Raw genomic sequence first — 12,819 nt, forward strand, 5'->3', positions numbered from 1 at the left:
TAGTCTGTTAAGCATCTCAGATGCCAGCTGGCGTAATAAATAACACCATATAGCAGTTTGGAGAGGAGTTCTAGAGAGAGACAAGATTTGAGATACTGCACTAATATTTGCTTTACTCCCTGAATATGGTTTTAGCTTTCATAGTGTAAGCTCACATTTGGATTTTTTGTGCACTTTTTGAAAGTACATGTCATAAATAAGAAAAAGTATTAAATTTTCCACAACAAGACATTTCAAAGGAAAAAATTCCATTTGGACTACCTCAGAATCAGAAATGTTTACATTTTGTAAGCTTATGATGACAGAGAATGAGTCTTTGAGAAATGTCTTAATTGTATGTTCGTGAGATTTTTTCTTTCTTTTAGGAAAAATGCAAATATTTCAATAAGAACTCAACAAAAGGGGAGTCTTCACTAACCTTGACAGGGACCAGATCATGCTGCTTTACAGCAGATCTTAATGGCCAAAGGCAGAACACCTGTATGCCTCAGTAGCACAGAAAGGTGCCAGTAATAACAATTCCATCAGGTGGATACAAACTCATCCCTGCTGAGGTCTGTGCTTGCAGGCAGAGCCTGCGTTGCCTTCTCCACTGACAATATCTCAAGTACTCATGCTGAGCTACTCCCAGACAGCTGGCACATCAGCATAAAATCCACTGCAACCAGCAACTGTGTGCAAGAATTGGAGCAAAGAGCTGTGTGATTTAGCTCGTGCTCCTGAGGTTCAGCTGCTGCTGGCACAGCTTCCAGCTGATTCAAAGCAAGCCCAGGTATGTGTACATGACCTGCTCCTGGAGAACTAACAGGTAGACATGACCTGCTCCCTGCTCCTGATTATACAGCAGCCTCCAGGAGTCCTTGGGCATTCTGATGATTTACTTCTGTCCTTTCACCACAGCTGCATTTTTTTTCTCTGTCCTAGTGGTTCACGTATTTTATTCTTCTTGAACGGATCTGTCCTCTCCCATCCATGTATCCCGCTATTACATTTATTAGCATTTCATTATATTATTGTTCTGGGTTCTTTTCAGTTTGCTGGCATACAGACATGTCTTATTAAATCTTTCTCTCCAGATATTATTATCTCTGGGTGACTACCAATTTTTTTTGAGTGCATTATTGTCAAATGCATATATTAGTTTTCATTTTCCTTTCTTTGTGATTCTTTTTCTGTAAAAAACAATGAAAATTATAAAGACTTAACATGACTTTAATGCTTCATCCTATTAAAATAGTGTAATTGTTAATGTCTAAAATGCACCTTGCATAATCCTAAATGATTATATGTATGAGATCTTAATTACATAGAACTTTCTTCCTTAATTAATGTATTCCAGACATCTGTAGTTTTTATGTATAAAAACCTAGTTCTTGCCATGGGTATATTTTAAGTCACAAATGCAAAAAAAGAGATGAAGTTTTCTGGTACTTGTTAGCAGTGTAAGAGGTAGCTGCTTGGCACTTTTAAATCTGATGCTGTTAATCATCACAGTGCTTTGATCAGGCTTTTATAATTTTTTAAATACTGCCCAATCCTACAGGCATCTGTTCAGATAAATAATTTTACTGGCATGTATAGATGACCTCAGATTCCAGACTCAGAGACATTTCAAATGTAAAAGGGAGAAGCTACTGTGTAAAAGCACATAAGAGGGGGGGAAATGTAAAAAGCAGATCCTTTTTCTTTAAAGTGAGGAAATGTATACAGCTATACTCTTTTTACCCTGATCCACTTAGGAGCATGCTGTTTAACGACACTAAGTGATAATGTACTTAAATGGTTAATGCAAGGGTTGATCCTCCTCTAAAACTGAGCTGGGAACAAAAGCTGAAATGACTTTTTGAAAGGGAGGGACAGGAGGAATTCTGACCCTTCTCCTGGCGTTTTACAACGCGAAACCACAAAGCAATTGAGGAATCAGTGCACGGCACGTGGATTAAAACGCTTCCTAGAAGCAGCTAGGACTGTGCATTGCCTAAACCCTCCCTGAACTTTCTCAGTGAATACAGCAGCCTGACAGCCCGGCTTCCCGCTGGGTGGATCCTGCAACTCCAGGAGGGAATGGCACTTCTTGTTTTTAATTAGCAAAGGTGAAAGGTGAATTAAAACTAGCTGTTTGGCAAGTCAGAGCAAGGGGCTGAGTTCTGAGGAGCACCAAGGAGGAGGGTGCTTTCTCCTTTTTTCCGTGTTTTTTTTTTTTTTTTTCCCCCTCCCTCCCTCCTTCTCTGAATGAATTGCCTTGCAGGAGGGACTGAAAATACAGCTTCTTCCTGAATCCACTGGCAGAGTTACTAAAGACAGCTCAAGACACAACACTGCAGAGTAACGCCTTGGAATGTCCTTGCACTTTATAAACAATTGTCCTAGGGAGGGAATATTTTTACATGACATTTGCACAGCTTGACAAATGGCTAGCTGAGGCTGTGCGCTGCTCTGATGAACGTTGAATTTCCCACAGAGACACCCCACAAACTGACCAAAGAGACACATCTAACTGCACTGGCAAAGTAGGGGAAGTTGGAGCCTTAAAAACACCCCAGCAAAACAACAAACAAACAGCAGCCGTTCCGTGAAGAGAGCAAGAAATTTATCTTGGGCAGGATGGCATCTGCTCAGGACCTTCTCATCCTGGCAGTGTATGGCTTGTTACTAGAGCTACCGGCTGGATGTCACGCAGCAGATACGAGGCAACCAAGGTTACGTCTGTCACATAAAGGTAGGTCAGTGTGCCAGGTTTTTAAAGACTTTGTACTGTGCAAGTTCATTGCCTTCACTGAATGTATTGCATCGGGATTAAATTATGGTCCTTCAATAGAGTAAAATGTTCCTGTTCAGAAATCTTGTGAATTGTTTCCTTGTGCTAAACTGCATCCTAGGTTAAGTTTACTGGATTCTGGAAGACTTAAGGTACTTGGAGTGATGATTTTTAGACTACTGAAATATTCTTCTACCTGAAAGTGTGTTAGATTTGCATGCCATTCTCTCTCACTCTCCATGCTGTAAGAAGGCTGTCAGGTCTCTTAATAAGAGGGAAAGAAATGGAAAAGATAACCTGAAATTATTGCTGAATAAATGTGCATCATGTAACCCTTGAACAATTAAATGTCTGTTTCACTTTTAGAATTCTATCTGTCTACAAATATAGCTAAGGCAAAAGGACTGAATTCCTGTGCAAACATATGATTCATTTTCTAAACTAGCAAGTGTCATCACACTATAATTAAAATGAGTACCTGCCAATGTAAGTCTGCTTACCATTTAACTGAGTTACCCAAAGGAAATTTTTTTTTTCTGATATATTTATGTAGAATACTTATAACTTTTATTTTTTGCTTAAAATTATTTAAATCTGTTACCTGAAAGCTGAATCATTTTTCCTTTGCTCCTTAAATGTCTGTTCTGTTCTGGACTGCATGTGATTTAAATTCTTCCCTATGATTTGGGTTTAATCCTGTATATATATAAAATACCTGTGCACAGCCACGGCGTTTGAGTTCTCTGCAGCAGGACATACATTTGTAGATCATATACATAGACAGGTATGACAGATGGTCATTGCAATAGGAGAAAGAAATGTAATTGTGCAAAATAAAGTGATGATTGGCCAATCAATAATGTTTGGATATTACCTCTTAGGCACAGATGAAAACAAAATGCTTTTTTGCTGACATAGTTGGGAGTGAGCAAATTTCAATTTACTCAAGAACATTTCAATGGTTATGCAAGTGATAACTAAGCTATATCAGTGTGAAGTACATTAGAATACCTATTTTAAGAATGGCTAAGTTTTAAGAATTAGCAGCATCTAGAGCTCCATGTGTATACAGCTTTTCTCTTAACAAGGTTTAATTGTGTTTTATATAGCAAGCTAAATTACCAATTATAAGGAAGGGAGAAGCTGAATAGGATAATTGGTCTAAAAGTCTTACTCGGAAGCTATAAGAAATGGGGTTTGCTTTTATAGGGCTATGAAATGTTTTAGAGAAAGAAGTATTTTTCATGGAAAGCTGTCTTGTAAGTAAACAATTAATTGCTCTGAATGAAATAAATTATATGACCCCTTTTAACATATAAACCACTTTTCTTTTAACCTATGGTTTCAGAGTACAGTAGGAATGAGTGCCAAATGCTGACTGTACAGTCCTTTCACATCTCTTACTCTTGAAAATGTGTATTTGAATATTGATTTATTTCTAGATGTAACTGCTAGGGCTATAATTGTTAATGACATTGTTTGCTTTTGATGGAGTAAGGGGGATGAGAAAAACACAGTAAATGAGACAAATAGACCAAGTGTTATGTTGGTTCAGGACTTTGGTTTAGCTGAAAATTTTGGCAAGCTCCCCACTATGGTGCTGTGACTATTAACTGCTTCTCTGCTCACTTGTAGTAGTAATTGCTTTCCAATGGTTGGAACTAGTGTACATTTCACTGCATACTGCTTCTCTTTTCAGCACTGAGCCAGTAATTTGGCCATAACACATCATAACTCTGATACCTTCAAAGAGATCTTAAAACATCAGTTTCTCACAGAGGGCCAAACCTTACCTGCCTGATGGCAGTTCCCTCAGATCCAACAACACAGAAAGATCTGTCCTCATAAATTCCCTACCACAGTCACACATATCAACATGTTATATTTCCCCTTGTACAATACACTATCACATTTTTCACCCTTAGGAAATGTGGCTGATTTTACAAGCAGCATTGCAGTCAGGGAGTGCCTGACCACATATCCGCAGCCAAAGGGTGGAAATGGCATACCTGCCTGCCACCCTGGGAACAGCTATTGCAGCCCTCCCAGCCAAAAGAATGTAGCGACCAAGCATGAAGACAATGAGCAAATGTCACTGCTGTCCTCACTAATCAAACAGGAACAGCAGGAGGGACCCTCATCTTAATTGCATTTGCTGCAGAGAAAGGCTGCTGTGGGTACCAGAGAGGTTGGGGTAGTTACAGGGAGATGGTCGTGCACCCTCTGGATAAAGGTGCTTCAGCCTGTCCTGTGACTTGTTGCTGTGGCACAGAGGATGAAGCCCATATGTGCAAATTTTCAGTGTGGAGTAGCTGCAGCCTCAGATAAAAAATTCACTGCAAAGACCCTGCAACATGGAAGTCAGCAGGCCTGCTGACTACCTCCCTTTGGAACTGCAGACGTTGGTGGCTAATTGGCATCCAGGCCCTTGCAAGATATGCCAGTGCTGACTGGAAAGTTAAAAGCTTCTGTGACGAGTATGATGAGATTATGAACATCAGATTTTTTTTTTTAATGAAAGGATATTTAAAATCAGTCCATTTTAAAGTCTTGTTTCCTTAGAGCCAAGAGAATGCTTGCAAGAATGAGTCTTCTTTGATTTTTATAAATTCACAAATGATCTCTTTAAATCACTTTTAGGGTGGTGCTCAGTGAAAGTGAGTTAGTGGTCTGACAGTGAATAGGAACCTTTTGCTCTCACAGCAAACCAGACCTTCACCTGCAGTGCACACATGTCTCCAAACCCACAGCAACAAGATCAGGTCCTAACCCTTGCAGAGGGGTCGCCTGATGGATAGGAATACCACAATCCCCCTGCCAATTAAGGGATATATTGTGCAACCTCTGTTTGACTCCATGGCCATTTACTCTGCTTCAGTGGGAGTTAATGAAAGTCCTGCATTCATGAACTACTGTTAAACCTGTCAAGTCATCGCAAACCGTAATGGTGATTTTTGCTAAGGCAGATGATGATCTCCATTCACAGTAAACTCAAATGGGAATCTGGCTGTTTCTTTATCAGATGTGACTTGATCCTATAACCACCTAGCAGTCATTTTATGGTTCTAACTTCATTTTTAGCAAGTTGAGATAGGTTTATATCCACAAAGGAACTTGAAGGTGTTTTCCTCAAACCATCATCTTGTGTCCATTAGGAAATTTATACTGCAATCAGTACCACTTGTGGTACTAGTGTTATGATTGCACTAAAGATCAATGTTTGAAGACAACCAACCAAGATCTGTGTAGTCCAATAGCTTCATGTTGATTTGTAGAGATAAAAATGTGTTATAGCTTGTTACTATTATAGAGAAATAGATGTCTGCATTATTAGGTTATGGGTTGACAACTTCATTTAGAAATTACTAGCTCATTTTACATAGAGTACAGACTCTGGCTAATGAGCTGTTAATGGGAGCCAAGCTTCAGCCCCTATTCTTTATAGGCTGCTGGTTAAATTCTTTCCCAGTATCCCACAGTTTGAGTTCTCGCAATGGGAAATATATAATTAAGGTGAAATCAGCACACACTGCGTGTTAAAAAGAAACTATTTACATTACAGATTGAAATGGATTGAGTTTCCAGAGGACAGGAGTGATATATTTTTATAAGCCTGACAGAGCTACGCTGGAAGCATGTGGGCCTGAAAGGCATATGAAGGACATAATTGTCTAATTCAAGCATTATGCATGGTTTTCTTTGTATTTCTAATTGGTTTGGGGTTGTTTTTTTTCTTCCTAGTTAATAATTATGGTAAAGAACAAAGGTAGTGCAGTATGAAAATGAGATGTTGAGCCTTTAGAGTGGTCTGTACAGTTCTGTTGCTGCAGTGGGGTCTGGTGCAGTTACGTGCAGCACTTTGCACATCTTGAGGGATCTGTTTTTTGTTTTATCTGCTACATTCTCTTGAGTAACTTGAGGGGTTTTGGCATTACTTGACCTCAGGTTGTGTAGCTGTGCACTGGACACTGCTCTTGTCTGGAAAAAGTGTGTTTAAGAGGTGGGTGTGCCTGCCTTACCCATTGAAATGTGTCTTTTTACCTGTTGCTGGAAGTGCTTGCAACTTTCTACAGTAGGGTCAAGCTGCAGCAGGCAGAAGGAGCAGACTAAACTTAGAAGGAAATCAACCGGGGTAAAAAAATGTATTCTCCAAGCACAAATATTTCAAATAGTAACATACTGCTAAGGAAGGGAGAGATGAAATTTTGCAGACAAAAACTGATGCTCACCATGTTCACAGTCAGATTTTAATATGTAAAATGTGTAATATAAAACATTTAATGTAGAAGAATTTAGGTTTTTTCGGGCTGACTAGTCATCCTGGAGGGCTGCTGAGGTCTGTTACAGGAGAAAAAATATTTCATTGCCATTTGCAGGAACTGCAGTTTCAACACACCTACTTTAACATTCCTGATATTTGCAATTTTTAATTCATTGTAATTAAGGCTACGAGTTTTACCATGTTTATCCATGATATCTTACTCTATTCTCTAGCTAGTGGGCTGTAAAATTTACTCAGGGGCTAACAACTACATTGAGTAACGAAAATGTAGGGAATATTTAGAATGTTATTTCCAAATTCTAAAGTAGGCAAATATGTTTTATAAAAGTATAGTATTTTCAGTTAGTTATCAACTGGCCACTTAAATCCTGGCTAATTAATGACTAACCACATAACCCATAGCTGAATCATGACTGGTTCAATTTCATTCATGAAAATGTTTTCTATTTTTAACAGCTTTCACTAGTTTTGAATGACTAGGAAAGAGCAGTTTTCCTACCAAAGCAAGTTCAAATTCAATAATGGTGTTAATTCATGCTTGTTATAAATCACCTTGACTTTGTACCAGGATAAAAAACTGACTTTTGTTCTTTGCTTACATATAGTCCAGAGAGATCTATGTGTAAAAAAGTAGAGGATATCATATGTGTATTCACACACACGTATATACATATAAACATATCTGTAAAACAATACAGATACATATAAATATATCTGTAAAATATGTGTGTGTATATACAACAGATTGAAGTTTTTTGTATTTCTTACATTGAATTAAAGAGCAGTAAAATTCCAAGGGTTTGGAAGCTAATGGTTTATATTATGGCTCCACATGTAAATGTGCTAGGGTATAAGGGCTGATAACCAGAATTACAAATGTTTGGTAAAAACATGTGATGAGTAATATTTTATAATTCGTGAGGCCACATATAACTCAATGTCAGCTTAGAAATATCGTGGGCAAAGATGTACAAGCATCTCTAGGCCACTTCTTAGGCAAAGAGGAGAGTTTTGCACCTCCCTTTGGATAGGCAACTGATTGTCTACCAACATTTAGGACAAGATTCAGGTTTGTTATCTACCCATATCACAAAGGGTGACTGCTAGGAAGTTCTGGAGTGCTTACAAGTAATCCTAGAGTGATTTTCTCACTGACACAGGAATTTTTTGGCAGAGAATTTATGCTAGTTCCTTTCATAACTGCATTTTGTTGACAAAGGCTGCTGTAAGTATGGCTGTAGCAGAGCTCTGAAGTGATAAGTGCCATGCTGGGGATGCAAGGAGCAGACTGTTTGCAGCCTAACATCAATCACTTTCGTGTTCCTGCTTTAAAGAACTAAGTACTATCTGAAGGTGCAAGACCAGAATATCCTGCATGTTGCTGCTTCTCTGCAGCTAACTCCCTGCTTTCAAAGTGATAACACCATCTGCTATTTTAAACTCTTCATCAGATATCGTACTCATCATTATTTCACTGAAAGCAGGCGTTATATTTTGCTGAAATGAAAACAGAATTAATGATATTTGCATGATTTACAGGATGGTGTGCAAGGGTGAGCATCTGTGTCAGGCCTTTTGAGAAACTTTTGATCAATAAGTATACTAAAAGTGTACAGTGGAAATTTATATATTATTAAAACTCCTGCCCTGGTTTTCTTCTTGTAACCAGGTAAATATGATGAAGTTATAGCATGCAGACAGTATAATTACAAAAATCATAATTTCTTGAAGAAATTCATAGCCCGTAGGGATAAAGATAACAATCTTTGTTTTACAGGGAAAAATGTCCTCGAGTACACCATTTAAAATGTTTTGTGTTGGTTAGTTAATGTTTGGCATTTATTTAAATCAGTTAAGGATTCAGAATTAAACATGAAAGAGCATGTTGAAAAAGAATGAAAATATTGCATTATAAAAATATGTAGTACTTTAGCCATAATTTCAAACTCCTCTTAAGAAGGACTTAAATAATTTTGAAGAAACAATATTCAAGGAGTTTTAAAAATAAACTCCATCTTTAAATTGATGAAAAAATTAAATTGTCATCACCAAAATTCTGTTTGAGGAACTGAATCTACTGAGCCTACTGTATATATTAAAACAAAGGAAAACATCATGTTTCTGTTAGAGCACAATTTTAAAACAAATGTTTGTATTTCACATTGACAAATTCTGTTTTTCCCTTGATCTTGGTTCTTCTGATCACCCTCAAGGCTGCAAATTCTAATTTTGGAAGAGAGATTTCTCCTTGTTAACGACTTCAATTGAAAGCTGACTTCAATGTGCTTTTCCTCTAAGCATTTTCTTCTCAGTTTAAGCTATAAATTGATATGCTTTCACTCATGCTGCATCCCTTTGACAAACTGTTTTATAGAGTCAAAAGACTATTTTTTCCCCTTTAAAAACAATGTAAAGCAGGAATGTTCCATTATGTATTCAGTTTTTTCTTACCCTGTGATGATTTTCATACTTATAAAAATCACCCAAGCAAAAGTATTTTGAGATAAATTTTATTTGGTGGGCTTTTTAAATTTTTTAAGACACAATGTAACAAACAGAAGGAGTGGTTTCTCTGGTTTGTCTCAGGGGTTCTTTGGGGCATTTTGATGCTAGACCTCTTCAAATGATTTGTAAATTGCAGCACATAACAATCAAGCATCCAAATGCACTGTTTAGCTGCACTGCTCTTGGTGAATGTAAAATCCTAGTAACAAATCTTTGTTCCTCTTCTAGTCTACTCATTCTTATTTTACCTGAAATTTAGAGGACCTCCAGAATGTAATGGCATGTCAAAGGTTCCTTTTACAGTTTCTGTGCAAGTATGTACAGGAGGTCTGCAACCACAAAGTTGTCACAGGGATGCCTGCCAAACATCTTGGCCCTGGCATGACACCCAGCCTGTGTGTGCAGCCAATAGCTGCAAAACTTGGTTCACTCATGTAGCTACAAAATAATTTTTGATGAAATAGAAGTTGAATCTCATTTTTAAATTACTTTTTATTAGTCTCAGGTGAAAGCAGAGAATTGGCAGTTGTTTATGTCATGTCTATGCTGTCTCACTAGAGTACTTGGTGTGCTTTATTGCCTCTTCTGTCAATCAGAATCTGCTCAGCTCTTATTAAAAGTCAACAAGAGTCCTCCAGTTACATGTCATGATCTAAGATTTGTTCCTGAATGCAGTGTTGTGTTTCAGACCGAAACTTCATTTGCCCTGTGGAAGTGCCAACCTTTTCCCTCGTAAACTCCACGAGAACAGAACCAATTCTGTGTACCAGGAAGCAGCAACACTCCATCGTGTTGCCTTTGCTTTTCCATGGGGAAACACAGTGCCACAGCACCGTCTGTAACTCAACTGCCTGCTACTGATTGGCTCTTGGTACTTAGAACTCCAGTAACAAGGAATGGATTAAAAACTGGTTTTGTAAACTTCTGCATGTTACAAAGGCAATGTAAAAGAAACCTTCTAATGGTCAAATGGCAAAGCTTAGTTTGACATAAACGTGTAACAGTCGAAAATTATATTACTATTCTTGGTAGAATTTTCATATTGGAAATTCCTAATTGTGAAGGAAACTTTCTAGTCAAGGAAGATTATACAAGAAGCCTGAGGCTTGTCTGCTTTGTGGGACCTACTGCAATATAGTTCAAAGGATCTTTATGGATATTTAAGGTCAAAATAAAAAAAAAAATTAAAGGCCAAAAATTTCATTAATGAAAAATAAAATTAAAATAAAAAAACTAAACTCAACCAAAAAATGTCTAGTAGCCAAAATTGGGAAAAAGACAAAAATATCACTGACAGCTTCTCCTATCTCTTTGGCCTGAGCAAAAGATGTTCATTATTTGTAAGAATTTGATGACAGGCAATATACAGTACTCTTCAGACTGTGATTTGGCAGGAATAGATATAAAAAAAGGTTGTTTATGGTCCTTGTGAAATCATGTTGCTAGCATTTTTACTACATCAATTGTGAAGAATTTCAGGTTTTAGGAGATTTGCTTGTTCAGCATTTGCAGTTTTCCTTTTATTTCTATTTTTTTAAATCCCCAAAAATATATTTACATGCAAACAAATTCTCAACCCATACTAGACTCCTCTGACATGATGATGGGTCTTTTTTTTTCCCCCCCTCAAAATAATTCTCTAAACCAAGGGACCAGTGCTTGGAATATAGGCATTCAGTGAAAGAAGATTTAACTCCTCTTCACATCCTTAATGTATCTGTTCTCTACTTCTGTGTTTATTTTCATCTAAAGGATTCCTGACTTCATACTGTGAAGCAATTGAAGCTTCTGTGGGGAGTCAAACAATGGCGTTTTTACTGTTGCTAAGTTTGCTTTATAAGCTCTTTCTTACAACACATTTGTTTAATAGGCCTAGTAAAGTGGTGAATGCAGCTGTAAATATAGCTTTTATTTGTTGATGTGCAATAAACATCACAAGGATTTTGGTCTTTTCTTATTCTGATCTTCCTGACACTGGTGAAAGGAAATTGTACAAAATGAATGAAAAGTGCCTTAAACTGATTGCAGAAAACAACAGTCCCCACATACCTAAGGGTTAGTACCTTGTTTCTCTTTTAACAGATGGTTTCTCCCAGCAGTGCTACTAAAACTTAATAATAGCAAAATAATAGGTTTCTTGATGTGAAGGAACTATTCCAGATAGCACTATTCACTGGGGTCATTGCTGAAGGTCATTTTTCATCCAGAAAGCTAAAGGTTAGCAAGTGTTGCTCAATTCCATGAGCTCCTGCAACTCTTTATTTATGATTAAGCTAAGTGCTCTCCTGTGGGTGTGTGGTAAAAGCCAAGAGTAAAGGAAAATAAACCCATTCCTTTATATATTAAATATTTCATCTTAGTTGATTGAGAATGGTATGATGCAAAGCTTGAAAATATGTGCTGTCTGAGAGCCCAGAAAGACATAAGCTGTCTTGGAGATCTTGTTCTTATTAATGTTGTTGCTGAGAAAATGTCTTGTCTTTACGTGCCTGTGTTTACATGCAGCAAGTCATTATTCTCTCTCCTCTGCTTATCTTAGGCATGGCCACGTCCTCCTGCATATTTTCAGGTTACACAAGCATCTGGGATAGCAGTAATTTCTAAACACACTACTGAGAAGGTGTTAAAGTATTCAGCAGGTTCAGCACTTATTATAGCTCATAACCAGGCTGTAAACAGTCCCAAGCACTTTCCTGATTCCATAGTATTCCTTGTTGAGTGACTGCAGCTTCTGTGATTTCAAGCTCTGCAGTGGGTTGTTTAATTTCTAGAAGAATTGAGTTTTTGTAAATAAAATGCTTCACATTTAGCAGTCAAAGTTACAGCAAAGAGTGTTTCTCTAGCAATGGCTCTGAATGCAGTATACTGTCCTTAAATTCTGCTGCTAAATATATTAAACCTTTATTACAAAACCAGAATAATTAATATAAAAATTGAAGAGAGACCTTATTTCACTAATTACAATAGCAAACCTCCCATAAACTTTTGTGACTACAAAGTTGTCAGGATATTCCTTTTTCCTGACCTTACTCTCTGAAAGAGGTGATCCATTTGGTCATTGTACTTCACCTGGAGGTGTATTTCTGTCTCTGTTGAGTTTAGAGGGGGAATAGTGGTCAGTTTAAACCAGAGTCCTTACATTTCAATAAAAGTAAGTAAGATGAATTTGGGAATAATATCTGATGATAAGTCTAGCATGTTATACATGCAAGGGTAAAACGCTTTGTCTGAGAATGACTTACTGCAGAGTTTACAAGCTGCAGTACTATTGCCT

General features: G+C 37.5%; 1 protein-coding gene across 2 annotated transcripts in view; it reads left to right on the forward strand.

The window, feature by feature from the left end:
• Window positions 1–632: 632 nt before the first annotated feature.
• SEMA3E (semaphorin 3E) overlaps window positions 633–12,819 on the forward strand; it is a 131,554-nt gene continuing 119,367 nt past the window's right edge. The window contains exons 1-2 of one of the 2 annotated variants that reach the window (XM_039723795.1): window positions 633–772; window positions 2,249–2,719. In XM_039723795.1, coding sequence (XP_039579729.1) covers window positions 2,605–2,719 — 115 coding nt within the window. In that variant the 5' untranslated portion in view covers window positions 633–772; window positions 2,249–2,604. The remainder of the gene's footprint in view (window positions 773–2,248; window positions 2,720–12,819) is intronic. The other variant, XM_039723796.1, reaches the window with a different exon arrangement.

Source organism: Passer montanus, unplaced genomic scaffold, assembly GCF_014805655.1.
Source record: "Passer montanus isolate IOZ18808 unplaced genomic scaffold, ASM1480565v1 scaffold50, whole genome shotgun sequence".
Lineage (NCBI taxonomy): Eukaryota > Metazoa > Chordata > Aves > Passeriformes > Passeridae > Passer > Passer montanus.